Source organism: Arvicanthis niloticus, chromosome 10 (genome assembly GCF_011762505.2).
Source record: "Arvicanthis niloticus isolate mArvNil1 chromosome 10, mArvNil1.pat.X, whole genome shotgun sequence".
In the NCBI taxonomy this organism is placed as follows: Eukaryota; Metazoa; Chordata; class Mammalia; order Rodentia; family Muridae; genus Arvicanthis; species Arvicanthis niloticus.
In genome coordinates this window covers 49,700,713-49,726,412 of record NC_047667.1, presented here as the reverse complement: position 1 = coordinate 49,726,412, position 25,700 = coordinate 49,700,713, and the positions used below count along the sequence as shown (strand labels likewise).

Sequence of the window (25,700 nt, the reverse complement as noted above, 5' to 3'; positions counted from 1 at the left end):
CAAATTTTAAAATGTAGTAAACGTTAAAGATCACACATAAAGAAATAGAATCTAGAACCTTAGCAACCTGGAGAGGCTGCCACCTCTAAACCAGAGACCAAGGAGTGAAACTGGTGTTTACTAACTACTGCTAACAGGAAAGCAGGTCTGAGTGACAAGAGAGGTGGCCCAAAGACCAGCACATCACTTGCTGGGGTATGTGCTCACTTGCTACAGGATGAAGGATTGCCCCTTTAAGAGAAGCTCCTCCCTGTTCCAATGACACCCCTTCACACACAAACACACAAGGTGCCCAGCATTTTCTCTGTCAGACTCCCCAGAAGACTAGGGGTTTAAACCAGAGAAGAAAGGAAAACAAAGAAAAGGTAAAATCAAAAATCTATTGCAAAAGGCTGAGGGAGGGAGAGTCTTGTGGATGAATGGGAAAGAAACATGGAGGAGGGCCAAGTGGTGAATGGAGTTGAGTGGATCTACTTTTAGTGTGGCTACAATGAACATATCATGTTATTCAGGGAGTTGTTGGGTTTTTCTTTTTCCTGGCAATCATACAACACGATTCCCATCATCCAAGTACTTTGTTTGCAGAGCTAAGGAATTTTACCTAAAAAGAAGAGTAGGAAAGTAGTGGTAAAACATAAGAAGAGGAAAAGATTAGGAACATAATTCTCTCAGAAGAGAATGAGGTTGAGAATGAGTAATAGTGGGAAGGAGTTGTTTTAAGGCAATGATTTGATTTTTGTTAAAGAAGAAAAAAGAGAGGCCTCCTGAAATAAATACTGAGATATAGGTGTTACCAGGCTTATGTCAGGTAAAATAGATATAGGCATTCATATATGCTATGTATATATGTATATGCATATACGTATGTCCATGTATGTACACATGTGTGCATGTGTGTGTTTTACCCCAGAACTAATGGTGTAGTTAGGCCTGTGAGGGCTGCATGTGTATTGACTACACACAGGCTTTCTTTTTTTCCTCTCTTGATACTATTCTTTAAGTAGTAGAGCAAAACGAGTATTTTGAAGGAAATGATAATATTATAAATTATAAATAATTGGTTATAAATAATGCAGAGATGAGTTGAAGGATACAAGGAAATTCCATGTGTTACACAAAAATACTAGACCATTTATAGAAGGGACTTGAGTGTCTGCAGATGATCATGAAGCCCACTTCTCACACAGAGACCATTGCACATCTGTACACGCATTTTGGTTTCCTTTACTTGCATATAAACATTTGTGTGGAGATGTGTGTATAACTTAGCTGTAAACCTGTGCTGTGGATGGGTATTTGCATAGCTTTGTTGTGAATCTTTTAAAGAGCTGACTGGAAACAAAATACTTGATACATTTTGCTTTCACACACTCCCGCACATGTGTGGACATGACCCCCCCCCCCCACACACACACACACCAAAACCAAACTTTTTAAACATGAGTTTGCAAAAGATAGTGCTTGTAATTCAGATCACAAACCTCAAGGTTCAAGGTGACTTTGTTCAGCTGCTCTTTTACCAAGAATCAGAAAAATGCAAACTATGCTTTGATAACTAACAGATGTTCCAAACTACTCTGTAAATGTTTTCTTGCATGCCAAAGTAAAATCTCTCATTAAACTAAATACTAAATAAGTAAACACTAAAATAAGTTCTCAGAAATGATGCTGGAAGTGATCTCTGCACCTCTCCCCAGGCACCCATGAAGAGGAAAGTGGCCATCATTGGAGCTGGTGTCAGTGGTCTGGCTGCCATCAGGAGCTGTCTGGAGGAGGGGCTGGAGCCCACGTGCTTTGAGAGGAGTGATGATGTTGGAGGCCTGTGGAAATTTTCAGTGAGTGAGGCATCTGTGCAACAGGCAGAGAAGGGGCGGGATGTCTGTGCAACAGGCAGGGTGAGGTGGGGTTAGTGCTCAGGCCTGCCTAGGTGGTGGTTGTGATTCCTAGCTGGATTGGATCCCACAAAATGCAACCATGGAAGCAAGTCAGAAATAATGACCTTGAGAGTTAGCAGAAAATCTGATAACTCATAAATAGGAGTCACTTGGAGATAAAAATTCATAGGCAAATACCAGGTAAGCTTATATAATACAGATACATGTCTTCCGTGTTTAAAAGCTGCCAGGTAGGGCTGAGAGATGGCTCAGTGAGTGAAGTGCTTGACCTCATAAGCATGAGGATCTGAGTTTGAATGCCGCCCAAAAAACACATAAAAATTGGGTGCACACCTATGGTACTATGTGGTGAGACAAAGCCAGACAGATAAGTATAATCACTACCTGGCCAGACAGTTTAGTCACTGAGCTCACACTCCACAAGAAACCCTACCTCACAAAATAAGGTGGAAAGTGAGAAAGACATATAGTATCAACCTCTGGCCTCAACATGTCTATGAACATGTGTACGTGTGTCACATAAAAATAATCAGTGTTTTAAATGTGAGGTTTCAAAGGGTAATGTTAGCAATTTAGACCACAAATTTCAATTTCAATTTCTCAGGTGAACATGGAAAACAGCTTTGGCAAGAATCAATCGGCTACAAATGGATTGAGTGATTTCTGGGTTCTGTGTTCTATTCTGCTGGTCCATGTGTCTGTTTTTGTGCCAGTGCTGTGCTGTTTTGATTTCTATAGCTTTGTAGTGTATTTTAGAGTTAGGTAATGTGATCACTTCCAGCTTTGGTTTTTTGTTTACTTCTTTAGGGTTGCTTTGGTTTGGTTTGGTTCAAGCCTGTCTTGTATATTTGTAGTCTTCTGTACTTCTGGAGGAATTTCAAGACTTTCCCACTCATTGCTTTGAAGAATATGATTGGTATGTTGATGCATTGAATAATAACGTGCATTAAATATGTAAATACTAAGGGTAGTATGGCCAAAGTAACATTAATTTTCCTATCTGTAAACATTAGAGGCTTCTCCCTTGGCTGAAGTCTTCTTTATTATCTTTCAGCAGAATTTACAATTTTTATTGAGAACTCTTTCACTTCTTTAGTTAAATTTATTCTTTTCTAGTTTTGGGGGGTTGTTTTGTTTTTTATTTGTTTGTTGGTTGGTTTGTTCGTTTGCAACTGGGGTTCTCTATATAGCCCTGGTCCTGGTTGACCTGAAACTTACTATATAGATGAGGTTGACCTCAAATTAATAGAGATCTGTGTGCCTCTGCCTCCCAAGTGCTGGGATCAGAAGAATACAACATGCCCAGCTCCTTTGTAGTTTTGTATTAATTATGAATCAGGTTTCTTTTATGATATCTTCCTCTTAATTTCATTAGTTATAGAGAGGGAAAAAGATAACCTTTTTGGTAAATGTCACTGAAAAAACTGGATATTCACAAATAGATTAAAATTTAGCCCACTCCCATCCTCTCTCTCTCTCTCTCTCTCTCTCTCTCTCTCTCTCTCTCTCTCTCTCCCTCTCTCTCTCTCTCACACACACACACACACACACACACACACACACACACACACGCAAAGAAAAAATGGATGAAAGACCTAACTTTAATAATCTAGAAATATAAAACTAGAAGAAAACAGGGAAGGCATTTCAAGACATTAATACAGGAGAAAAAGAAGATAGGTACGACCCCAGCAATACAAGAGATGGTAGGTGAACATCTGTATGTGTGGTGCTCCACCTTCAAAAAAATAATAGCTTTTTATTTTCAGTGAAACAGATGAGAATGGAAGTCATTGTATTAAACAAAAATTGTTATTAAGTAATTAAATGTGTAGTGGTGATTATTAAAGGCTAGGAAAGATGAGAGACAGAGAAGACACTGGGAGTTTAAACAGCAGTCACACAAGTACAAGTAGATGGAAGCAATATGATCTACACTATAGTTTATAGTAACCAATTACATATTTTTTAATAACTACAATAGATTCACCCAAGCACTGCAAATACAACATGATGGCAAGGAATACGAAAACCCAGTTTTTTAACCTGATCAATATGCATTGTACCTATGCACTATAGCATCACAAGTGTGCCTCAAAATACACACAATTGTTCTGTGTTAACATATAATTTCTAAATGCTCTGGTTTAAGCGTTATACAGTACATACATGTATATAATTTCTATGTGATAGCCTACAAGTTAGTACAATTAGAGTAGCAATGTTGGGAGTGTGGGAGGGCACTGTGCATATCAGAGATATACGCTCCCGAGAAAGTGCCTTCATGCAACACAGAACCATCCACTTACAAAGACTATATACAATGAAAAATATATTTTTAGAACACGAAACACATTTGATGCATTAACATAGGCAGGGCATAGTTATATTATTTTAAATTGATAACAACTTAAATCACACACAAAATTTCTCCATTCTTGCTTCCTCAAACACATTTTTTATTACTGATACACTATTTACTTTTTCTATATTATATATGCATTAACAAATATTGGATAGCTACTGGTTTTGTTTGTTTTAATTTATTTTGTTTTTGAGATTACAATATAATTACATACTTTCCCCTTCCCTTTCCTCCCTTCCTATATTCTCCTCCTTGGTCTCTTTATTTCTTTCCATTAGTTGTTATTATATACATTCGGTATATTGTTATTGATCTTTAAAATTTTTTTTAAAAATACTTTTTTGGTATTTATACAAGTTTACCATTTACTAATGATAAAAATGTGTACTAAATAACAGTAATAATACTAACAATAATAACAATGTCAAAAATGAGAATCTGGGAACGTGGGTCAGTTGATAGAGTTTATTAATGGGTACAATTCCAAGTATATTCAGAAGCCTTAGGTTCAATTCCTAGCACCATGAAACTGGTCATAGTAGCTCACACATCTAATCTCAACATTCAGGGGGTTGAAGCAGGAAGATCTGGAAGTTCAAGTTACACAAGTTTCAGGCCAGCCTGGGGTACATGAGGTCCTGTCAAGAGGAGGAGAGAAGAGGGGAGGAGTAGAGAGATGAGGGCAAAGAAGGGATGGGGGGAATTTTTAAAAAGCAACTTAGAAGATTTGGGTATGGAATTTTTTTCTTACAATACCCCAAACTAACAAGATAGCTGCAAAGGGCAGTGTAGGACACATTTCAAATTTCCTTGATGCCATTTGTCACTGTCTTCTAATCCTAAAGAGCCAATCAGCAGATGTGCATGTATACACTCGTTAAGTCATTCCCTAGCTCCTGGGATCTATAGAACCTACTGTCTAAGGAAAAACGTCTGAGGCTGAGGCTAAATTAAAAGTCTTGAGATGGCAAGATTTTCCTGGATTATGTGGGCTCTCTGGAAATGAGTACCCTCTTATGAAGTGAAGGGAGACGTACAAGAGACAGAAGAGAAACGGTGCTACATTTTGGTTATGATCTTGAAAATGGATGTAAAATCCACCAGTCAATGAAGGCAGATACGTTTGACACTGAAAAGCTGGTGTGCACTGAAAAGGGCAAGGAGTAGGTTCTCTCCACAGCCTCTGGGCATGAGCATAACCCTACTAACAGCTTGTTGGGGCTTCCATTGCTGGCCTACAGAACTGGAAGGGAACAAGGTCATATTTCTTTAGTTGATCACATTTGTAGCAATCTGTTCCAGGAGCCACAAGGAAAACATAATTGGCGATTAGCATTTAGCAACATGAGTTTAGATGCCAAATGAGGCTAGGAAGGCCACTAGAAGTTGGCAGCCACAGACAAGTACTCACTTGAGAAGCTAATAATAAAAGTATATTAATTTTGTATTTTTGTTGCTTTTGGCTTTTAAAGTCAGCATTTTACAATCTCAACATTTGTTCATTACTCATAGAAATCTAAACATTACTCAAGTGTAAGAAACTATACATTCAGAGAGCTTGCTGGTTTGTAACTGTTTCATTCAACACACTCTGTGCCTGTAAGGTTCTTACTCTATTCCCGATCCAAGGCCAAAGAGATGTACTGGCCCCCACTGCTTACCCACAGAGTAAACAAGATACTCACCAGGCCACAGGTTTAGTTAAAATTTCTGTTTCCCAGAAGTGCCCCACCCAACAATTAATCAGTATATTGCATTAGTTTGCAAGAAGTTTAATAACTATAGGCTCTTGTTCTGCACACAACTATTTTTATTAACTTTTCTATGATTTGAAAAATGTATACATGTATTCAGTGTATCTTGATGTCCCATATTCACCCTCAATTCCTTGCTCCAATCCCCTCTCCCCACTCCCAGACACATTGCCTTCTCAGCTTCATACCATATGTGTGTGTGTGTTTATTTATTTAACTGAGTTCAAGTAGTGCTGCCTATATGTGTATGGGTGTGGGCCATCCACTAGGGCTTGGGCAATATGCCAGTAGCCACATCCTGTAAGAAAAGTAATTCTAGCCACCACAGGCCTGCACTAGGTTCACTGCCTATGTGTTATGGTTGTTAGCTTGGTTATTTGTGGGGCTCCTAACAATGGGAGTGGGTATATCTCTGATTCCTTCATCAGCTCCTACAACCCTTTTCATTTTACTTAACCCTTTCCTTTGCCTTGATAGGAGTGTTTGTGTCTAGTCTTATTATGTCTTCTTATGTGATGTTCAGTTAATATACCTTGGGAGGCCTGGTCTTTTCTAAAGGGAAATGAAGAATGAGTGGATCTGGGGAAGAGGGGAGGTGCAGAGGTGGAGGGAGAGGTACTTGGAAGAGTAGAAGGAAGGGAAACTGATGTTGGGGTGTATTGAGAAAGGAAGGAAAAAAGGAAGGAAGGAAGGAAGGAAGGAAGGAAGGAAGGAAGGAAGGAAGGAAGGAAGGAAGAAACTCTTCCTCCCCCAGCAGCCATTAACTGCCAACATTTTCCCAGCTTGGAGTGAGTCCACAGGAACCCTCTCCCTGGTCCATGTTTGAAATTTTAACTGGTTAATCTTGGGCACGCTCAGTGCAGGTAACCACACCTACTCTGAGTTAATGTGTGCAGCAGCCAAACCATGTATAGAGGACATCTTTCCACAGCACCCTCCTCCATACTCTGGTCCTTATATTCTTTCTTCCTTTTTCTTTTACAATGTTCCCTGAGCTTTGTCCCACCTACAGACAAATTTTTCTACTTGAACTTCCATGTTGGTGCTCAAAACATTTCAGATTTGGGATTTTCAAGTTGAGAGGCTCTATGTGAATTATTTTTTCTTTAATCCCTTCCTCTTTCCTTTGTGACATCATTTCTATCAAGCTTCCTAAACTTGTTAGAGGCTGCAAATCCCTTCACCTGCTCAAATGTTCATGTGGACTAGCCAGGTGCATGAATCACATGAACAACAGAAAGCGTGGGTCCCCTTTCAAGGTCACATTCTTTTTTTGACAAAAACACAACAGCTAATCTGTCACTTGACAATAAGCAAATTTCAGTAGAGATATTTATTGGCATGACATAATGTTCCAGTGTTTACTAAAAGGTCATTATCCAGACACCCATCAGCTTTGAGTTACATGAAATCTAATGAGAACTTTCTAACTGTCTACATGTTTCTCTACACACTCACAACCGTATATAGAGATCTGTAATTCTTTCATCACAAAATCTTTCATCACAAAACTTAAGGTCAAATCTAGACGGCCTACTGATTTATTGTTTACAGGGCTGCTGAAAAAGACAGTTATTTCATCTATACCTATAGAGCACTCAAAGCATGCCTTGATGGTTTCAGAGGGCCAAGTAAAGCTTCAGCTCTTTTATCGTGGTCTTTGCAATATTTTTTTTGGTTTTTTTTTTCGAGACAGGGTTTCTCTGTGTAGTCTTGGCTGTCCTGGAACTCAGAAATCCACCTGCCTCTGCCTCCCAAGTGCTGGGATTAAAGGCATGCGCCACCACCGACCGGCGGAATATTTTTTTTCTTAATTTAATGTCTTGGACTGAGAAGATGGTTCAGTCAGTAAAGTGGTTTGTAGTTCTAGCACTGGAAAGCAGAAGGGAAGGATTCCTGGAGCTCTCTTGCTAGCCAGCTTAGCTTTATTACTGGGTGGATGGCACTTAAGGAACACACACTTGAGGTTGGCCTCTATACACACACACACACACACACACACACACACACACACCATTCTATACTGTTACTTGAGAGAAATTTGAAACTCCAGGCCAACTAAAACAAATTCTATAGAAATAGCATCTAACTCTGGATTGCAGTTAGGAAGTTTGTTTGTTTGTTTGCATGGTTGGTTGGTTGGTTTCTTGGTTAGTTTAGGGTTGTTTTGTTGATGTTGTTTGTGGTAGTTGTTGTTGTTGTGCTGCTGCTGCTGGTGGTGGTGGTGGTGGTGGTGTGTGTGTGTGTGTGTGGTGGTGGTGGTGGTGGGTGTGGATTATGGCTACAGGTAAGAACCCACAGTGTCTTGATCTGCTCTCTGCTGAGCCTTTTCCCTTTCATGTTCCCTTCTTCTTTCACCACCATTTAATTCCTCCTCTACAGTTCTTAGCATGATGCTCTAACTTCTCTGTTAATTTTACCAACGCAAACATTTTTATATTTCTAAAAGTTAAAACTCCATTACCTGCATAAATGTGGAGCAGGCCATGCCCATAAATTCAATAAGCTTGGTTCAAAAAAGGTAGTTGAAATTTTACAATTAACTTTAAAAGATTAGGTTTTAAAATGCTCACATCTACAAATCTTGTAAATAGCACCAGTCACCTATCACTGGCTTTACAAATCAAATCAACTAGTAGTTGCTAATGCACGTGAGTTGGTGACACAATGAAATCCTATAAAGTTGAACTGTAAAAACCTCAGTCACCATATGTTACAGAAGTAAGAGTGCTGGTTACATATTTCTAAAAGGAAACAAAAAAGAAGTTTCCCTTAGAAAACAAACCACACTAAGTATATGCTTCCATACTCTTAATGACCTTGATAAAGTTCTGTGGTCACCATCCATTGTTTTGGGGAAGTTAATATTTATTTATCAGCTTATTAGAATCAATCCATGGGTAGAAATCAACTCAACTTACTACAGTGACTTGGAACTTAATATGGACAAGACCTAGCTACTCATGTACCAATTTTCTTCCATCTGAAACTGTCATTCACAGGAGCATACAGAAGAGGGAAGAGCCAGCATTTACCGATCAGTCTTCACCAACTCTTCCAAAGAGATGATGTGTTTTCCAGACTTCCCCTATCCTGACGACTTTCCCAACTTCATGCATAACAGCAAGCTCCAAGAATACATCACTTTATTTGCCACAGAAAAGAACCTTCTAAAATTTATACAGTTTGAGGTAAGATGTTATCTGGAAAGTAGCTTCAGACATGGTGATGAGGAAGTCTAAGGCTGCTGCTCTACTCACACATACTTTATTTATTTATTTGTTTGTTTGTTTGTTTATTTATTTATTTATTTATCCTGGAACTCCCTTTGTAGACCATGCTGGCCTTGAACTCAGAGTTATCTATCTGCCTTTGCCTCTTGAGTGCTGGGATTAAAGGTGTGCACCACCATGCCCAGCCTCTTTAACTTTCTCTAATTGTAGATTTGTGCGCACTATTTTTTTCTCAGAAATCTGTCAGAAATGTACAAAACTTGATCATATGCATTTCTTATATCAAAATAACACCAACTCAGTAACAAAGAAATAGATGCAGGGTATCCATGGGTTTGTAGATTTTAATTAATTTATTTATTTATTTATTTTGCTTGTTTGAGACACAGTTTCTCTGTATAGCCCTGGCTGTCCTATCTGTAGACCAGGCTGGCCTCAAACTCAGAAATCCGCCTGCCTCTGCCTCCCAAGTGCTGGGATTAAAGGCATGTGCCACCACTGCCCAGCAGATTTGTAGATTTATTAATTCCATTTTCTAAATAATCATGTTTCCAAAAGAAATTAAATAAAAAAAATACAAACCATTTAGAACTGGATATTAGTGAGACTTCTTGTGCAAGGCATAGAAAGCCATACTTTTGTGAGACCATAAACTTAACCATTTGCAGTAAACAATAAAAACTATTTTAAAATAAGGCAAAAAAATGTTGAGAACCATACTGCCTGTTCCGCGCGCCTCCCTTGTCCACTTTCGCCCGCGACGGAATTCGGGTATTACCACAGCGAGGCTTTAATCTTGTATCAGCAGAAGTGAAGACCGAGGAAGGGAGGAACCTCGGGAATGGCACTGCTATTTATGCCCTAGAGTGGTGTGTGTTCACTTCTGATTGGCTGTTCACTCATCACCCAATATTATGCCTCGGGATGGGCAGTGACTTTGGCGTGCTTTTTGCCTTTGCACCTGCGCAGTTAGTTGTTTACTAGTGGAGACACGGGATGCTGGCGCCATCTTGGAATGGCGGATGTATCACCGCTAACCGAGGCTTCCTACAACTGCCCGGCTTTGTGGGACAAAATGTTGCGGCCTGCTCCGCTCCACGCTTGGCAGCCACTGTGTCCTGGCCCAAGCTGCCGCTCCGGTCCGAGGGTCAGGGTCTAACGAGAGAAAGTGGGGATAAAGGGGAAGAGACGCGAAGAATGGAGACAAGACAGAGGTTCTGATCAAGTCTCAAGTCTCAAGTCTTGTTTATTGAAGGGAATTCTGAGGTATTTATACGCTTTTGCCACGTGCCTTACAGGTGTCTATAGCATGGATAGCACGTGCACCGTGGGCCTTGCAGGCTTGGATACCACGTGCGCCTTACAGGCATGTATGGCCTGGATAGCACGTGGACAGCACGTGAACCACATGCCATGCAGGCGTGGCTACCACATGCGCCTTGCAGCTGGGGACAATAAACAGCAAAACAAAATATGTGGGATATCAGAGTGTGCTTCAGCTGTTGTAGGCTGTTGAAAAACAAGTCTCATGTCAGGGTATATGGCTCAAGATGGCTGCAAAGCTGATAGCCGCTTTCTGCTAAAAGTCGGCTCCCAACAAAAAAGAATACACATACTATATTAATGTATACATACATATATAATCTAATGGTTTCATTTTTTTCAAGGGACTTTTGAATTTCTTTAAGAGGTACCTTTCTAATTAAGTAATTTTATTAAGACCAATCTACTATTTAGGATATTAAAGAAGGCCTTCTCTCTGCATTCCTTAGACACTTGTAACCAGTGTAAATAAATGTCATGATTTCTCAACTACTGGTAAATGGGAAGTTACCACTGAAAAGGACAGTAAAAAAGAAACAGCTGTCTTTGATGCTATAATGATTTGTTCTGGGCATCATGTATATCCCCACCTACCAAAAGACTCCTTTCCAGGTAAGGCTGAAATTTAGGAAGCCACCTACATATCTGTCAAGAATAAATATGTTAGTAATGTCTATTTTAGTGTGTTTTCTGGTGCTAGTAACAATACCTGACAATTAAGACATCCTAAAGGAACTAAGTCCATTTGCCTCAGAATTGCAGCCACTAGAAATTCTAAGCAGCACGGTGCTAACATTCTAGCCAGGACCCTCTCCCACCGAAACACACACACACACACACACACACACACACACACACACACACCAGTTGTTGCATTGCAGCATGGTAAAAAAAATGGAAAAAGAACATGCAGCAGGTGAGGATTACTAAATGAGAAGGGCAGCTGGAGGGATGCAACACCAAGGCTTGTTCATTTTTTTAGAAAAAAAATGTTACTGCTTTCAAGTAACTAAACTCACCCTACCATCCTTTCTAGGGATGATGTCCTAAATGACCAAATCACTTCCCAGTTGTCTCCACCTCTTTTTTATTGTTGTTCTTTGTTTGCTTGCTTTTTATTTTAGAATTCTTTATTTTTTATTGGACATTTTATTTAAATTTCAGATGTTATCCCCTTACCCCATTCCCCCTCCCATGCCCAAGAATCCCCTATCCCATCCCCCCTCCTCCTCCTGCTTCCATGAGGATGTGCCCCCACCCACACTCTCACCCCCACCTCCCCACCCACGAATTCCCCCACACTCAATGTCCAGCATTCATGGGGCCAAGGATCTCCTCTCCCACCTATGCCCCACAAGGCCATCCTCCCCTACATATACAGCTGGAGCCATGGGTCTCTCCCTATGTGCTCCCAGGCTGGTGGTTTAGACCCTGGGAGCTCTGGTTGGTTAGTATTGTTGCTCTCCCCATGGGGTTGCAAACCCTTTCAGCTCCTTCAGTCTTCTCTCTAACTCCTCCATTGGGAAACCCTTGATCAGTTCAATGGTTAGCTGTGAGCATCCACCTCTGTATATGTCAGGCTCTGGCAGACCTCTAAGGAGACAGCTATATCAGGCTCTTGTCAGCATGCACTTCCTGACATCCGAATCAGCATTTACCTTTGATAATTCCACATGGGACAGATACCCAGGTGGAATGGTCTCCAGACGGCCCCTCTTTCAGTCTCTGTCCCACACTCTGTCTCCATATTTGCTCCCTTGAGTATTTTGTAACTCCTTCTAAGAAGAACCAAAGCACCCACACTTGGTCTTCCTTCTTCATGAGCTTCATGTGGTCTGTGAGTTGGATCTTGGGTATTGCAAGTTTCTGGGCTAATATCCAATTAAAAGTGAGTGAATAGCATATGTGTTCTTTTGTGATTGGGTTACCTCACTTAGAATTATATTTTCTAGTTCCATCCATTTACCTAAGAATTTCTCGAATTTGTTGTTTTTAATAGCTGCGTAATACTCCTCTTAAAGGTTTATATACACACCTCAGTACTACTATACTAGGGACCAAGCTGGCAGCACCTGTACCTCTGGGTGACAGACTTAAACCATCCCCAAACCATGGTAATATCTTTTAAGTTAGACTTCCAACAGTCAAGTTAAAACCTGTTCCTGTTATATATGATATATTAGAATTATTTATTAAATTGTCTTATTTCATGACCACTAAAGTTGTTTTATTTTAATGGATAGTAAATTGATTCACATGCTCCCCACTTTTCGCTTAGGACTGGACCGTTTTAAAGGCAAATGCTTCCACAGCAGGGACTATAAGGAACCAGGAATATGGAAGGGAAAACGAGTCCTGGTGATTGGCCTGGGAAACTCAGGTTGTGACATTGCTGCAGAACTCAGCCACATAGCTCAGCAGGTACCCGTATCCCACGTGCTCCACAGACAATCTTAAAGGAACAGAAATGGTTATTTGAAAGCTGTGCTATGGAATGGGATGGTGATACTTCATATACCTCAACATTCTAGGTAACAAGTAGGGGTTTAAAGTGGCTTTATAGGTATCACTGGTGTTGCTTCCCACACAACTAGCTTCTTGAGACATTTGATACCTCATATGTGTCTGATCAAGTCCTCAAAAGTTAACATGGACTTGAGGTTAAAGTTATGACTGAGCCTCCTAGACAAGTGGTTCTATACTTCTGGGTTTCTGCTCTCCTCATCAATAAAACAGATTAAAACAGAACTAATTTAGAAATGAGATTGTTAGAGAGTTAAAACATGATTCAGTCAATAGAAACAGAGTCACATGTTTACTCCATGTGTGCATTCATTCGGTGGATAATTGTTGTTCCAAACAATGGCATGGGGGTTGGAGAAAGAATGTTGAACAAAACAAACAGAACCCTCACTCTTGAACTCCATGCTATTAAGTCGAATGCTCTCAGGTGTAAATTATCATTGTGGAAAGGGCCAGCAAAGAAAACAAAGCACACAATCCACGTGATGAGCGGGGGTAACCTATCCACATGTGGAGGGAAAGACCCCTGGAGATGACAACACACAAGCAGAGAACCAAAGCTGGGAAAGGCACAGTATGGGAAGAGGTGTCCATGTGAAAGGTCTTGAAGTAAGAAGCTTTGGTCTCTCAAAAAAATGGACACCATGTCTCTGGGCTGCATGTCAGTGGGTCTGGGTAAGAAGGGTGTGAAGGGAAGCTGAAAGGAAGATGGAGAGGGAGTGATGAAGGTCCTTTCAGGTGTGACTTTAGACAAATGTCAACCCCTCACTCTGAAAGGTTCATTAAGAGTTCATAAGCACAAAAGCAGGAATCCAATTTCCAGATGTTATGCCTGCTGGTGTAATATAAGCCCAGTGGAGGTCCCCAATAAAGTCCCTGGGCATCCCCAGCAGATGTCTCGTTTTACTCCAGGATATTGTGGTCAAGATGTACAAATATCATGTCAAGACAAATGGCATAAAAATCTATTCCTATGCCTTTATCCATGCTACACTTGATAACCAGGAGGCATACAAAGAAATTAACCACATAGCCTTCCTTCTCAGGAGGTAGTAAAATCTAGCCAACACACGCACACACACTGGCACATACAAACAATCTCAAGAACTAAGCAGAATGCATGATAACAGTATAAGAGATATAACTGAAATGTAGGATAAAAGGATAATTTTATCACTAAATGCCTAAAAGATTTAGAGTCTGAGACCATACCAAGGAGATGGACCTGAACTCATTCTTGAAAGAGAAATATAAACCATACAGCTGAAGTGGTATCATAGGCTGTTCTTGGAAGGGGAAAAACAGCAAATCAGGAAAACAGGAACCAGCACTATGTATTTGATGACTTCTGACTCATCTTGCTGAAATGAAAATTCTTAATAGCAACAACAGACATACCCCATCAGGATGCCTTAGTACTCTGACGTGAGTAAGTAAGTGCTTTCAACTGTACATAAAAGATCCTTGAATCCTATTTTTCTTATTGGAGAAAAAAAAGATAATTGAAGACAGAAGCATCAGCAACTTCTTAGATGACTCAGGGGAACTTAAGCTCTAAGTAGGAAAAGACTTAAGACAACTAAAATTCAGAGTTTCAGATTCCAAGAGCAGAGGAACTGAAATAGAAAAGAAACGTTGAAGTCCCCGCAAGTGGATCACTCAATGGAGGCTGACGAATATGGATTCTTCATAAGTAAAAGTTTATCACGTAAGGTTTTGAAGTAAGGGCAAGGTGATGAACCACAGTGCTCTAACAGTTATGTCTGCATGTGTGATGAAACTGAGGGACGAGCACAAACTTCTGAAGCTCTCAAGGCTCTCTGTCTCTCCTCTAGCTAGCTTCTCTTATAATAGTATTGTGTAATTAAAAAAAAAACAAAAAAAAATTAAAAAGAAGAGAAGAAACCTAAAACCTACTGTGTTAGGAAGTAACAAAAGAAGGAAAAGAAACTGACATTTACTGGTCCCAGATCATACACTAGGTAATGTCAGCCATATTGTCCAGGGTACCATCCTCAATTGACCCTCATGTAAACCTGAAGTGGTAGATGCCAATTTTTTCTGTTTTAGGAGAATAGAAACAAGATTATTGTTAAAGCAATCTTTCCTGTACCATATCATTTAGAGGTCAAAGGGCCAAGATTTGTGCCTATAGTATCCTGGTCATAATTTACTTGCCTTATTTTACACTAATTCCTATTTTGAGAAAATAATTGCCTCTTTATAGACATCAGTAGTTGGGTGAGCACTGAGATAAATATAACTGGAACTCATATTGGTGGTCAGTGCCAAGGATTAAAATAAGTTGGTTTCAATCAGCAGAAGCAGATTAAAGCTGAGAAAGCTTGTATGAAATGTTCTTGGAGTCAGTGTCTCTCAGGAAGGAAAGATGGCTTCCTTTTGCCTTATGCAACAATTTAGGAGGATTGAGAGCAAGGGATTTCTACTTTCTCCTGGCAAAAGCAAACAAACAAACAGACAAAACCAACAACAAAACCCTCAAGAGCAAGAGTGACAAGTCCATTCTTAAATAGAGATGTACAAGGCATCTTACAAAAGCACTGCACTCACTACATTAAGCATTTGTGGGTTTGTTTGTTTGTTTGTTTGCTCAGGTCATCATCAGCTCCAGAAGTGGTTCTTGGGTAATGAGCCGAGTCTGGGATGATGGCTACCCTTGGGACATGCTGGTGATCACACGATTTCAAACGTTCCTCAAGAACAACTTACCCACAGCCATCTCTGACTGGTGGTACATGAGGCAGATGAATGCAAGATTCAAGCACGAAAACTATGGCTTGATGCCTTTAAACGGGTAACATGAACTAAAACATGATGTGCCTGCCAACTTTGATTTCTATGTCAATGGCCCTTGATGTGTGTTGTAATCTCAAAACAAATCAAAAATATTCATTAAGTAATAACATCTCATGTATCAGAGGATAAAGGACTTCAAATATTGAGACCGATTTCCACACATGCTCCTTACCAGATTTGCACATCTAGAAAGTTAGGTAATACTGAAGCAATCAGTTCCCATAGTAACAGTCACAAAAATAAACATGTTTTATAACTTCATATATTACCAGAGTCCTACCTAGTCTCTCCTTCAGGCTCTGGCATACCCTCAGAAGTATGAAGAGGGCTCTGTTTGTTCTCCCACTCTTCAGAAAAGAATGCCTAAGTACAACAGAACTAATAATCTTACCAAAGTCCCACATCCAGTAAGTAAAAAGACATTCAGTACAAACCCAGATCTGATTCCAGGTCTGCTGTTCTTTATCCACTTACTCTGTGACCTCATGCTTAATGTTAAAGCTGATACTAACAAAATAATTTTCCTGTGTTGCACTCTCTTCTCAGCCCCTCCAAAGAATGTTCTCACTGAACAAGACCCACCACAAACAAGTCCAGCATCCCTAGTTCCCTCCTTAATTTTTTTCCTACAACTCTCTTAAGCCTGCTATATAAGAAATGGCTTCAACATCGGATACAAATCCCAAACTTCCTACAATTTAATTAACTAAGTTAATATTAATGAAGTATTTACTACGTCAGATCCTAAGTTATGTCTTTGTGAATACATCAGTGTCTAGAACAAACAGAATCTCGCCCTACTAGAGTACACTCTTCCTAGCTATGTACAGATAATATACTTAGCAGAAGGCTATATGTTGATGTGTGTTAGGTAGAATACTATGGAGGCAAGGGTGATGGAAAGTTCCATCAGCAGTTTTCAGTGGGGTCCTTGAATTAGGTCTCAGAGGAAAGACTACTTTTTAAAGCAAAACCCTAAAGGAGATGTGTGAAAGAACTGCAAGGCTATCTGGGAAAGATACAGGCAGGGCCTCCCTACAGAGTAGGGCTGGCATAATCAGCAAGCAGTGTGAGCTTCTTTTCCTGAAGAGAAGAGGTAAGCATGGAAAAGAAACCAGAGATATGGAAATATTCCGCTGGTATTGCATCTTATAGACCTTTACTCTGAAGGCAACAGCAAGCCAAACAGCCAAAAATATTAGGAACAATATCTAAGTTAATGCTGGGGAGACTTTAGCTACACTAGTCATCATCATTCATTCAGTGAGAGGCAGAACATGGACAGAAGCCAGTATAAACTGATTCACACGCTTTTGTCAGAACTGGGGTAGAGTGCATACCCAGCATGTGGGACGCCATCAATTCAATCCTAACTACCAAAACAATGTGTTCCAAAAGTAGTTGTCAAAAACCAATATGGTGTCCAGTAGTAGGACCCATTATCAGTATTCATTGAATGGAAACATACATAAGATTTTCTGTTAGACATGATAAAGGATGTGATAGTGAGAAGAGCTTTCAAAAACATCTTTAAAACTTTTGATCTGAGAAAGAAAATAGTTGGTGTTTACTGAGATATAGAAGCCTCTGGAAAGAACAGGAATTTAGCTTTAGCCACATTAAAACTAAGATGGCATAGTGCAGAAAAAAAAAATATGTTGAATGGCTGTGGGACACACAGACGGGAGAGAGGTTCAAACTCTATGCCCCCTCTTGAAGGATGAATGTAGGTGCAGAAGGCAAAAAGACCGAGGGCAGAGTTCTGGGGCATATACTATTTGCTCGGTAGTCAGGCGGGAAAGGAAACATCAGCAATACACACAGAGAGAGCAAGAGAGAGACAGAGACAGAGACAGAGACAGAGACAGAGACAGAGACAGAGACAGAGACAGAGGCAAAGACACAGAGTAGTCACATTAGGAAAGGAACTAAGAGAAAATGAGGATCTTTGAAGACATATAGTATTTCAGGAGGGAGGATGAGATCAACTAAGCCAATAGTTACTAATAAGTCCAGCAAGATAAGTGAGATGGACCACTGGACTTATCGGCTTTATTCTGATGGCCTTGGCAAAGGCAGTCTCAGTGAGGTTGGAATGCTTAAAGACTAATGTTTAATGAGTTTAATACAAGTGGCAGGAAGGAAGTGCAGTTGAGTCTTTTCCAAGCAGAGTTCCAATTGCTCTTGCTGTCTCAGTTTCTTCTCCAGAGGATCCCCCTAAAGTTTCTTCCCATAACTATCTTAGCCATGCCATAATAAAGACCTTTCCTTCCATGTCATTCAAATTCAGAATGACCTGCATGCATAAGGATTTTACTGTCCAGAACTAAGGATATCTTTTCAGATCTCCAAGTGCCAGTTCTTCATATTGTTTCCCCTTCTTATAGCCTTATCTAAGTTCCCAGGAGTGCCAAGTTGTGCAATACCTCCATGTGGCTCACATCTCACTGCTCTATGAAATCCCTGCTGGAGCTTTCTTATTCTTTTTCTTTCACCCACCCAAGTTTATCTTACCATGGCCAGTTTGGAAAATAAGAAGTTAATGTTGTTAGTACTTTATTTGTGCTACAGACAACAACATTCTTCATATTATTTAGATTTCCTCGTGACCTAAGATACATAATATTGACATTCCAAAAGACAAAAAATGAGGCACAAGGAATTTAAAAAGATTTAATCCTCACGATTTCATGGGCAATAAGAAGCAATGGGAAGACTTTAGATATCAGGTACCTTATGTTAGAACTTTTTTTTGACAAACGCTTTGTTAGTTGCTGTGGATGGATGTTCATTTTGAGATTTGGAACAGGCCATTTGAATGAGAAGGAACAAGTCAAAAGCAACTTCTCTTACTTCCTACATGCCTCATGTCTGTTTTATTCCTCTCATGCATTAGTGATAGTCTGAAACAGGGGATATTTAGAATACGATGCCCAGTCCGGCTTGTTCCCAGGCAGCCACCATCTTCCTGCTGCTCTGGCTCTGGATCCTGGCTCCAGCTAGAAACACCGGCCCTGGCACCCATGAGATGCCAATCCACCAAGCTCTCCACGGTGCTCAGCTGAGTCCAGACCATTCCTGCTGTGCCTGTGGTACCCAGTAGAATGATGACTCTTAATGCTTAAAGATTATCTAAAGGATTTATATATTTAAAAATGCTCAATTAACAAGATGCCCACACAATTAAAGTTGCTACCCCAATATCTAACCTTTTGATAGAAGTTGCTACCCAGGACATCTTTCGACACATCCGTGGTTCTCCATGGCTGCTCCCTCTCTCCTTCCCTCTCTCCTCCCCTTCCTCTCCTTCTCTCCTCCCAACTCCTCACTCTGCCTACCTTTCATACAGCCCAATCACTGAGCTTTATTACAAATGTAATGGGAAAATATCCCGCTGCAATATTCCATACCTTGGGGAAAATTCTTTGTTTTGTTCTTTCTTTAACAACTTGTATAGAGACTAAGGCAACTTACATTGGTGTTACAATGACCAATCTCTGCTGTCTGTACAGAACACTCAGGAAAGAGCCTGTGTTCAATGATGAGCTCCCAGCCCGCATTCTGTGTGGCACTGTATCCATCAAGCCTAATGTGAAGGAATTCACAGAGACCTCTGCTGTGTTTGAGGATGGGACCGTGTTTGAGGCCATTGACTGTGTCATCTTCGCCACAGGCTATGGTTATGCCTACCCCTTCCTGGATGACTCCATCATCAAAAGCAGAAATAATGAGGTCACCTTGTACAAAGGCATCTTCCCTCCTCAACTAGAGAAACCAACCATGGCAGTGATTGGCCTTGTCCAGTCTCTGGGTGCTGCCATCCCCACAACTGATCTGCAAGCACGCTGGGCAGCCAAAGTAATAAGAGGTAAGTGTGACAAAAATATTCACTAATGGGGTCTAATGAGAGTATATTTCAGAGTCTAAGCAATAATCCTATTACAAGGGACCTGATAGCTTGAGAATCTATTTCCATTGATGCTTTACTCTGTAAGCAATTTGAAATATGTGTCACTAGATTGTCATATGCAATAATAAGAGATTATTAGGAGAATTTGCTACTTGTGACTCCTGGGAGTTGACAATTATCTGAGTCCCTTCATTAGACAAGAACTCCAAGAGATCTTGGTCCTAACTGCACGACAACTTTAATTGTGATTTTTAAACTGAATAGAATTACATCGCTTGAAAGAGGGATAGGGAAAGATAGTTTCCAGTCCAGTATCCAGCCAACCTCAGATAACTATAGCCATGGAAAGCACACTTTCTGGGAAGGCAGTGGTTTTCTTGTACTCTTTTCTTCTCTACAATGTGTTCTGTTAATTAAAGACAAGCAGTCATTGATTACAGACAGGAAGTACTGGGTGTGAGCAATCCCTAAGATATGAGGGTACCTGTTATTCACATTTTCAAAGAGAAAACAAAACAACGTACTTGTTTGGAGTTGGACAAGGAAGGCAGCCAGCATCCTCTGAGCTGGGATCAGAGCCACAGTAAAGTATAAAGGACACAGCTGTGGGCCACCTCAGTCATAAGGCTAAGTAGAGCCATAATAAAGAAAAGACAGAGATGTAAATGTATACTGAGCAAAACTTAATTGAACCTTAAATTATAAAACTTTGTGATGAAGGAGTTTTAGCAAAGGGGACTCCTTTTGAAGCCATAGCTAAGGCTTCTAGTACTACTGTGACTTGTAGGACTTAAAGATATACCCTGTCATGTCAAAGCCTAGAATATGCCACCGTACACCCCAGGCAGGCCACCAGGCTGCCCCCCATATCAGTATGTTCCTCTGAGCAAGCAGAAATTGGAGGTGGTCTCAAAGGTGAAAGTTGCTCTGGCAAAGCAGGAACAGCCACTCAAACATCAGATTCCTTCTCAGGGAAGCTGGAGCTAAAGAAAGGCCACTAATCCTCTGTAAGGACAATAGTTGTAACTTGAGCTCTGAGAAAAGAAAATAAGAGAAAAAAAAGTTGGAAGTGATAAAATGGCTCAGTTGACACGTGTGTTTCAAGGACTGATATACCTGAGACCATGGGGGTAGAGGGAAAAAAATGATTCCCATAAGTTGTCCTCTGGCTGCCACACACATGCCGTGATATATGTATGCTTACACAGATAGAAAGCAGATAGATAGATAGATAGATAGATAGATAGATAGATAGATAGATAGATTTGTAAGAATAACCTTGAAGGAGGAAACTCAAAGTAGGCATTTGATAGGAAACTGGTGGACTTGCAAGAGATAGGCTATTGAGAAACCAACTTATTTTGAGAGAATCTGAGCAATGGGTAGTTCAGTGTTGAGCACCTACCTGATGAGCACAATGCCCTGGATTTGACTCCCAGACCCTCGAAAAGAAAAATCAGAACCTCAAGACAAAGGGACCATTTACACGAAGCCTGATGGTGGGAGTGAGTAGCCACCATGAACACAGTTCCCAGCTCCCGATCTCTTCACCTGTACCCAGACAGGACAGAGTCCGAGGGCTATAATGAGACTGTATTGACAAGAGCTGTCCAATGACACTGTAAGAATGTCAAAAAAAAAAAAAAAACAGGAATAAAATAAGTCACTGCAAGGGGGTGAGCAATCCCCTTACCCCTTTTTAGATAAATTTTAATCTCATTCAAAAGTAAATTATATTGCAGCTCATTACCCAGCATTCCTTGTATCCTTGGTGGATTTAGATAGTCCATAATCTCAGTCACATTTGACAACTCTTGCTTCTCCACCAAAGGTTTTGGGGTTCACTAAGTTGTTAGGGAAAAAAATTTCCCTTGAACCCTAAAAAAAAAAAAATCAAACCAGAGAGATGGCTCAGTCAGTAAAGCACTTATCACAAAAGCAGGATAGCCTGAGTTCTAAGCCCCAGCAGCCATGTAAAAATCCCAGGTATGTCAGAGCATGCCTGTAACTCTAGTTCTAGGGGCAGTGGCAGATACAGAAGGGTGCCTGGGACCTGCTGGCCAGCTCAAAGACAGATGCTATCTCAAAAAACTGAATTAGAGAACTATAGAGAAGGACACTTGGGGTCAACCTCTGACCTGTGTTCATTCTCTGTCTCCTTCTTTCTCTATCTCTGTGTTTCTCATACATTGTCTATCTCTGTCTATCTATATGTCTGTCTTTGTATCTATCTATCTATCTATCTATCCATTATCTCTTACACAACACACACACACATGCAAACAAGCACATACACATACTTCATACACACACGCAAAAGAATCCTAAAAATAATTGCAATTCACTTGCAGTAGACTACAACATATAGAAAATATTCTTTAAAATATGATTGAAAGTTTAGAGTATAACTCTTGAATTATCGTTAAACATCTAGTATTTTTAAGAACAAAGATACAAAGATAATTAAGTAATAGACTTTCATTATGCTGACAAGGATGATTTCTGAGAAGAGTAGAACTCCTACACCAGTCTGAAAATAGTCTCCTATTCATTTGCCCAAGATTTTGTTTTGCCAAACAGTAAAACGCCAAATTGAAAACAGCCTCGGTAAGATGGCTCAGTGGCTAAGAGCGCTTGCCACAAAAGTCTGATAGCCTGAGTTTGATTTCCAGAACTCAGTGGAAAGAGAAAAGTGCCTCCTGAAAGTTGCCCTGTGACTCCCACACCTATGCCATGCCTTGCATGCACACACATGCACACACACACACACACACACACACACGTACACAAATACTTTTTAAGATGAAATTTTAATTTAATCTAGCCCAGAAATTTTTCATAATTCACTGAGAAGAAAAAAAAATACCAGGCCCTTCTTTGTTTTGCAGGAACTTGTATTTTGCCTTCTGTAAACGACATGATGGATGATATTGATGAGAAAATGGGGAAAAAGCTCAAATGGTAAGATTACCCAGGATGATGTAGAGCAAGGATTCACATTAGGAAATCAGAATCTGTCAATATTCGAAACTGATTTTTGTCTTAAATAGTCCTTAATGACGTCAACGGAGCCAAAGCTATGAGGCACTTTCTGACACCAAGAATCATTAGCTGAGGTTTTCCGCACCTGCCATTGCATCATGTGCTACTAAGTGGGAAGTGCAGAGTGAGCAGTGAGACTGAGGATCCTCATTGCATCCTCACTGGTATCCCTGTCTTCAGCAGTACCTTTCAGAAAGGACTGCAGACGAGATGAACTCAAAGTAATTGGGGAAATGTATCAAAGCAGAATTCTATTCTCTAGCCCAGAAATCTTTCGCGACGTAGACAATACTCCAAGTAGATGCTTTAAACAAAACTACTCAGCAGCAGGACAGTGAATCTAGAAACCTGGGCTCCGGCCCTGGTTCTGTCACTAATCAGTTCAAGGACTGTGAACGCATAACTTCACTTGAGGAAGAGACAGTTTTCCATTTGCTAACAGGGGTGAAAATGCTCTCCACTGCTCTGTAGTATTGGGAAATTCCCAAGTGAGGTATGAAATATTTTCTTCAATAACACACGAGAATAAAGACTGCCCCTGATGGGAAGAAGAGTTGCTTTCCCTGTTCTTGTTTCTATAAAGCCTGGTTATCACAGACTGTCTCTCCTCTCCCATCTCTAGGTTTGGCAACAGCACCACCATCCAGACAGATTACATTGTTTATATGGATGAGCTGGCCTCCTTCATTGGAGCAAAGCCCAATATCCTTTGGCTGTTTCTCAAGGATCCCAGGTTGGCCATTGAAGTGTTCTTTGGCCCTTGCAGCCCCTACCAGTTCCGGCTGGTAGGCCCAGGGAAGTGGTCAGGAGCCAGGAACGCCATCCTAACGCAGTGGGACCGGTCACTGAAGCCTATGAAGACGCGTGTCGTCTTCGATGGTGCTCAGCAGCCTTGCTTGTATTTGCTCAGGCTCCTGGTTGTTCCTGTTCTGCTCATTGCTTTGCTTCTTGTGTTGATCTGATCGTGATTCCCTCTAGAGCTTCGGAGAGTCACTGACAATAACCAGACAAGAACTTCACTATTGAAAAATTAAGCTTTTTCACACGTCTCCCTTTCCTGTTCAAGATCATTTGCCAGAACTCTAGACATTAATTAGTAAGCAAGACGATGCTTTGCTCTGGCCTTGAAGTCCCTTTCAGAATCATGCTGATCTGCAGTGGGCTTAAGTCCTTTCTCTTTAGGTTCCACTAACAATTTGTAACAACAATGGTATTTTTATGGGCAACTTGTATCATCTCCTGAAGGAGTTGGACATGATTCCTTTTCTCTTTTAAACAATGCTTGAAAGATGTACTTCAAATCCAGACAGTGAATAAAGTAGAGCATGTAGAATACGATCTCCTCAGGCTGTTTCTATAAACTGTTTGTGAGGCTGAGCAGAGACTTTAGCTAGTACATTCTATTTTTATCTTATTTGGAACGCTCCAGCCATTATCTCTTGCTCCCTAGGTAAGAAACACAGTATAGAAATCTGACTCAGACTGAAAGTTAGCACAAATGGGCTCATCTCACTGAGAAGCAAACCAGTAAAACAAGAAAAGAAACTCTTCGACACACAGCAAATGAATAATCGCAGTAATGAGTGACATGTGTGCCTCTGAGTTGCCACAGAAGGCATTTTAGAAAGCGGAATTTCTTAGTGCTGGGACTTGAATATGATAAGTGTTCTCCGGGGGCCCCAAGGTGTACTATTGGAGGTGATGACACCTTACAAAGGTGGGGGTCCAGCTGGCAATCTTCGGACCTTTCGATGGAGCAGGCCCTTGGTTTCTTCTCTCTGGTCCTGGATGGTATGCAGTGACATTTGCTGGTTCTCCGCTGCGTACCCACTGTTCTGTCTACCATCAAAGGGACACAAAAAGAAGCTCAGCCAGTGGCACTAACTCACACTCTCAAACTGTGAAGTGCCTCAGGTGTTTCACCACAGCAACAAAAATCTAAGACAAGTATTTTTCAGGAACGAAAAGTCCAACAGATCAGGAAATGACTGTCATTCAAAGGCCAGAGGAAATGACTGTCATTCAAAGGCCAGCTCATTGCACATACACACCCCCCTGGGAAAGTCTTAGAAACTCAGAAAGATGAGACATTCAACAGCATGCTCCAAAAAAAAAAAAAAAAATCACTGATATATCACAGCAAAAAGAAAAGAAATAAAATGTATCTTGATACAAACAAAACATATGCAATATAGCAAAAGCAGTCTCGAGATAGAAATTTATTATGATAAATGTCTGTGTAGAAACAAGACAAATGATCAAAATAACTGAAGCTCAGAATGGCAACTCATGTCTATAATCTTAGCATGGGGGAACACAGGAGGAGTCGAAGCTAAAGGATTTGACCCTGACTCAGAAACAACAAAAATTTATGTAATACCTAAAGGAAGTAGAAAAAGGACTAAGCTTAAGGTTATCCAGGAGAAACTAAAGGTCAGAGAAATGCATGATAACTGGAGCAGAAAAATCAACAAACCAAGACTTGGATTTTTGAATGGATAGGTCAAGCTGAGTCTGGCCATCCTGCTAGACAAGCTGGGATGAAAAAGGGTAAGAAAACAATATGCTTAAATAAGATGAGAACAGAAAGAAAATATTAAAGGTAATAGCATGCTTTTAAGAACTCTAAGAGACTACTATGAATAATTACAGATCAACAGATGGGAGAGTCTAAAAGAAATAGATAAATTCCACAGAAACATACTTTTTTCCTATGAGTAAATAAAAAACTAAAAAGCACAGGAAATAACAAATAAAGAAATTAAACCGGTAATGAAAAAAAGTCCAGAACCAGAGGGGGCTCATTGCTGAATTCTCCCAAATATTTAAGGAATTAAT

At 40.4% G+C, this 25,700-nt stretch overlaps 1 protein-coding gene across 3 annotated transcripts; it reads left to right on the top strand.

Annotated features, from left to right (window-relative positions):
- The first annotated feature begins 211 nt into the window (after positions 1–211).
- On the top strand, positions 212–24,200 carry Fmo3 (flavin containing dimethylaniline monoxygenase 3). Of its 3 annotated transcripts, XM_034513227.2 has the most exons (9): positions 213–365; positions 1,698–1,835; positions 9,017–9,205; positions 11,020–11,182; positions 12,849–12,991; positions 15,709–15,908; positions 19,423–19,778; positions 22,709–22,781; positions 23,485–24,200. In XM_034513227.2, exons 2-9 carry the CDS (start codon positions 1,704–1,706, stop codon positions 23,822–23,824), a joined length of 1,596 nt encoding a protein of 531 aa, XP_034369118.1. In that variant the 5' UTR covers positions 213–365; positions 1,698–1,703; the 3' UTR covers positions 23,825–24,200. The 3 variants fall into 3 exon arrangements, with proteins under 3 accessions (XP_076797611.1, XP_034369118.1, XP_076797610.1); XM_076941495.1 differs by lacking the exons at positions 213–365; positions 1,698–1,835 and adding an exon at positions 2,793–2,811; XM_076941496.1 differs by lacking the exons at positions 11,020–11,182; positions 12,849–12,991 and having other exon boundaries at positions 212–365.
- The last annotated feature ends 1,500 nt before the right edge of the window (positions 24,201–25,700 follow it).